Raw genomic sequence first — 4,596 nt, forward strand, 5'->3', positions numbered from 1 at the left:
TTATGCCTCGCGAAATTAACTGGCCACGTGAGTGGAGGTCAGGCCATGTGTGAGGAGAGTCCAGGGAGCAGGAGGCTCGGGGCCCAGAGCACAGTTAAATCTCTTGGCTGGCCATAAACTGTGTTGATTTTTCCATTTGCCGGACCCTAAAGCGCTGAAATGCGAATAAATAAACGTTTTTGGCGTAGAGGAGGACTCGTGGAAAATTGCCTGAAATCGAGGAGTGTTTCGTGGAGAATGAAAATGTGCGTTGAGTAGATTTTGCAAGTGCGTTGAATTTATTTAATAATATTTCTGAATATTTACAAACATTACAATAAGTGATGAAAATTAGAATTCCTTTATCAATATTAATCCGTGTATTTACAATCTGCCGTGTCCGAGCAAAGGGTTTACTCAAAATCGAACTCGAAGCCTTCTTCCTGGTATTCGTATTCCGAGTTATCACAGGTGACTTGGACGTACTTGTTGGCCAACCAGTGGTGGTACTCGGCGGGTGTGAAGTTGGCCCACATGAGTTCGCTGAATACCTCCAGTGGTGGGGGATTCTTCTCCTGGTTGCGGATGTTCAGCAGCTTGGTGAGCTTCTCCCAGCTGCAGTGGTAGCCGTTCAGAGCCAAGTGCTTCAGTTGGGGGCACTGGGCGACCATATCGAGGAGCTGGGTTTCGCGGACGATCTCCCAGCCGGTGAAGCTGAGCACTTCCATCTGGTGGCAGGGAATGTGACGGCGATCCAGGAAGAATTCATCGTGGTACCAGTTCTCGCACACCAGCTTCCTCAGCTTCGGTAACTCCAAGACCAGGCTGTGCTGCCAGCGGCAGGGTAACTGGACGACTTCGTTGTTTAGGGCAATCCTGGTGATATTCTCGCTCTTGGCCACCACGATTTGCTGGAAGATGGTCTCCTGGTCGGCATTCAACTGGCGGGAATCGTCGAAGCGCACTGACAGCTTCTTTAGTTTTGGCAATTGAAGGACCTGTGATACGATGCATTCCACGCTGCTGAGATTGATCTTCAGGACTTCCAGGTTGGGCAGCTTGATGTCGGTGAGGCGCACTTGGCTGTCGAATTGATCGGTGATGTCGAGCACCTTCAGTGTTGTCATGTTCAGGCAGATCTCCTGCATCCAGCGGCTGTCCAGGGGCACCGAGTGGTACAGGGAGTTGAAAATGAGTTCCTCTAGCTTTCTGAATCCCCGTATGTAGACGCCGGAAAGATTCATGCAGGTCATGAGGCACTTCAGGTTTGGCAGCATAACTGTCAGATCCCTGATGTCATCATCGACAACTGTGTTTGGGTTTCCTGCCATGATGCAGGTCTCCACTTGTGGGAATCGGGTGATGTTGATGTCGCACAAGTGTGTGATGTAATCGTAGAATTCGGCAAAGGGTCCGACACCGTCCTCGCTAACGTGCATCTCGGTGAAGAGCTCGGCCATGTGCTCCATGAAGAATACGTAGTCCTCGATGTCCAGGAGTCCTAGGAATGCGGTGTTTGGTCCCACGATGCAGTTTAGGTGCTTCTGCCAGATCTTGAGGATCTGGGGAACGAACTGGGGATAGGCTCGTGCCATCCTGACCTGGTCACTTAAGTTGTCGATGGCCTCGAAAATTTGCTCGAAGAATATGATGTGTAGGTTGTCAATGTAGTTTGGCTCCCGATCCTCTACTGGTGGCAATGCAACTTGCTGGGCATCCAGAGCGGATTTGTAGAAGGCGGTGTTGTGCATTTGCGACATACTGGCAATTTAATTAATTTTCACTGTCCTTGTTGAAAAATAGGTATGTTTTCTAAGAATGATTTCTTTGGAATTGTCTTTGGGTGTTTGGTGCGATGATGCTTCCTTGAAGGCTGCTGTCGTTTGAATGTGCTGCTGGTGTCGCGATTCCTAGGTTTTATGCAAATTTAGGTAGCTGATTAGGGAGTGAGGCAGGTAGTTAGTGGGTGGATTACCTTATCCTTATCCGAAAGTTGGGCAACCGCTAATCCTTTGCCGCACAGCTGCTGACGCTTAAATTTTTACAACTTTCGCAGGTTGGGCCAGATTACCTGAGATCGGGAGGATCGTGCCTGATTTGTCGGTCCTCATAAATCGCAGCCCCTCGCAGCACTGCCTGCAATTTGTAAGCTGGCCTGTATGTGTTTGTGGAAAATCCCTATCTGTACAGTTATCGCAGAGCGTCTCGCTAGTTTGCATATTACACGGACCCAGACGTGTTCCCAGTTCTATGCCTCCTCGCCCAGCTCCAGTCCAGACTTTGGGCCGGATGCGATGGACAAAACGTGGCCACCAGTCGGTATTCGGGTTGCTTTGGCTTCTAGGAAATGCTAACAACTCAGCTACTCTGCTCGTTGAAAAAGAACACTCTGAGAATGGATGCAGTGACGAGTCCCAGCGATCTAATAATCAAAGCTGTGTCTTTTTGTCTGCCAGCCTAGCAAGCGATTAGAGGAATCACCATTGAGAGCGTTGAGTTGGCAGTGCACTGAAAAGAATATAAAAGTATAATTTTTAGTTTTAAATTTTAGATAAAATAATATCAAATCAACCGCATAGTGTGAAATAGTAGCAGACAGAAAATAGAAAATATATAATACTTTCAATGGATAAACCCCATCTAGACATACTCCCCCCTAATTTCCAAACTTTTGGTTCAATTAAGAAAGGAAACATAATTTCTGTAAGTGTTCTTCAAAAGGTTCACACCATTCCTTGACCAATCTTGAGCAGTTCCCTCCGATGCCCATTGATAACTTTTGGATACCCCGTTGTTGTCAATTGTCGTTGCGTTTTCTTTGTCAGGGACTAATGGCATTGTTGTCAGCCTTTGGTCTGTCTATGGCCTGTCAAAGCATAAAACTGGGAAACAGACAATACTGACAATCTTGTCCGGCAAGGCAACTTAATGTCTATATAATGCACATTTATGTTTTTGGTCGGCTTGGTGAAAATATTTTCGTTTGTTCATATTTTTCAACAAGTTGCTTAGCAGTGTTCAAACTCATATTCATAAATTCTCAGCGAGTCTTTGTTTTTCGCTTTGGCTTTTTGGGAAAATGTTGCTTCACACGCAGGTTGTGAGCCAGTTGGGATCGCTGGATGCAAATGCACTTGTCTTGGTTCGGTTTTTCGGCTATAATATTTTTTTGGTTTATTATTTGACTGTCTTATCTGAGATCAGTGTCGATCAAGCCAGCAGACGAATTGTGATTGTGAAACATGACATACGGATACGGCATATATGAGTATGCAGATGGGGAGGGACTGCAGTCTGGGGACTCGAGACTGTTTTAATAATTTTGACGTAATCACATCACAACAATCTTCCGTGGAGTCTGTGGCTTTTCGACTTTGTCTGGCTCCCAAGTGGACTTCGCTCAGCCTCTTTGATTTGTTCATTTAAATGAATTACAATATTTTATCTTTACACCGAGATCGTTGAAGCTTAAACCGCATCTCTCTCATTTTCTGGGCCTTTTTCTTCAGGTATGTAAGTGAAATAAAGAAGTTTTGAAGAAGTTACCAAGCAGCTGCCTGGAATTCCGATAGCCATAAAACCGAAAAAAGTACAACAAGATCATGAGCAGCTGCTGTTCGATCAGGTAAAGCCCGGTTGACCAAATTACTTCGCACCTCCAAACACGATCGGTGGCAGTCCGGGCAGAAACAGAAAAAGTAAGAAGCGCACGTTTTTTAATTCATTTGTTCTAAAACTTAATCAGACGCCGCGAAAAGAGGAAGACTGCGTTTTTGGGGAGACAAGAAGTCGTGATTGCGCAACTCATAACTCACACAGACACAGCCAACTTGAACTTGGCTTTGCTTGTTCGGCAGCAAACACTGCAATTCGCACCGATTTCAGACCCTGCCTCCTGCTTACATTGTTTAATTAAAAACGAAGCTGTTGCCACAGCGTTGTTGCGGTTGTTGTTGCTGGCGGTGTTGCCGTTGCAGTTGCAACACGTACCAAGATGATGACAACAGCAGCAGTAGCAAACGTAAAAAAAACACAGCACTACAAGACAGGCTCTTCAGCTGAGGGGCAGCACTTCAAGTGGCTCAAAAGGACGACACGTTTTGGCTTCTGTGTGGAGCTGTTGTTAGCTGCGGTTTTTTCAGTTGCAGTTGCCAACTTGGCTAGGGTAAAGTGAAAAGCTGGAAAGCTGAAAAGCAGTAGCTGCAACAGCAGGCACAAGAGGCGCAACACTTGCCACAATTACCGGGACGGAGATCAACTAAGAAGACTCCCAAGTCCGTCTGCGGCGGCTGCTTAATTTTGAGACAGCCTGCGATTATATTGCTCCAGAAATATACGAAAATGATGGTTAAAATACACTTCTATCGAAAGCACGTTTAGCTGGGAGACTAGGCTAGGGTAGTTTTTGAACTGTAAAATAAATGAACTACTAAGAATTTATATACTTTTTTCCTAGATTTGTTACAAGGCCAACTGAGTTGAAAAGTTTGTTATACTTTTGCCTTACCTTAAAATTCCTAATAAATACCTTTAGTTGGGGGCTAATGCATATCGTTTTTAAGAGAAATTGAAAGCAGCCCCTCTAACTTAATTGAATATTGATTTAAGAGTAAACTT

The 4,596-nt window shown here is 45.3% G+C and overlaps 1 protein-coding gene across 1 annotated transcript; it reads right to left on the reverse strand.

Moving 5' to 3' along the window:
• Nucleotides 1-257: 257 nt before the first annotated feature.
• On the reverse strand, nucleotides 258-4,386 carry LOC6499548. Its single transcript, XM_032455947.2, has 3 exons — nucleotides 4,223-4,386; nucleotides 1,955-2,487; nucleotides 258-1,889 (listed from the first exon to the last, which is right to left on the reverse strand). Exon 3 carries the CDS (start codon nucleotides 1,737-1,739, stop codon nucleotides 393-395), a length of 1,347 nt encoding a protein of 448 aa, XP_032311838.1. The 5' UTR covers nucleotides 1,740-1,889; nucleotides 1,955-2,487; nucleotides 4,223-4,386; the 3' UTR covers nucleotides 258-392.
• Nucleotides 4,387-4,596: the final 210 nt, after the last annotated feature.

Source organism: Drosophila ananassae, chromosome 2L, assembly GCF_017639315.1.
Source record: "Drosophila ananassae strain 14024-0371.13 chromosome 2L, ASM1763931v2, whole genome shotgun sequence".
In the NCBI taxonomy this organism is placed as follows: domain Eukaryota; kingdom Metazoa; phylum Arthropoda; class Insecta; order Diptera; family Drosophilidae; genus Drosophila; species Drosophila ananassae.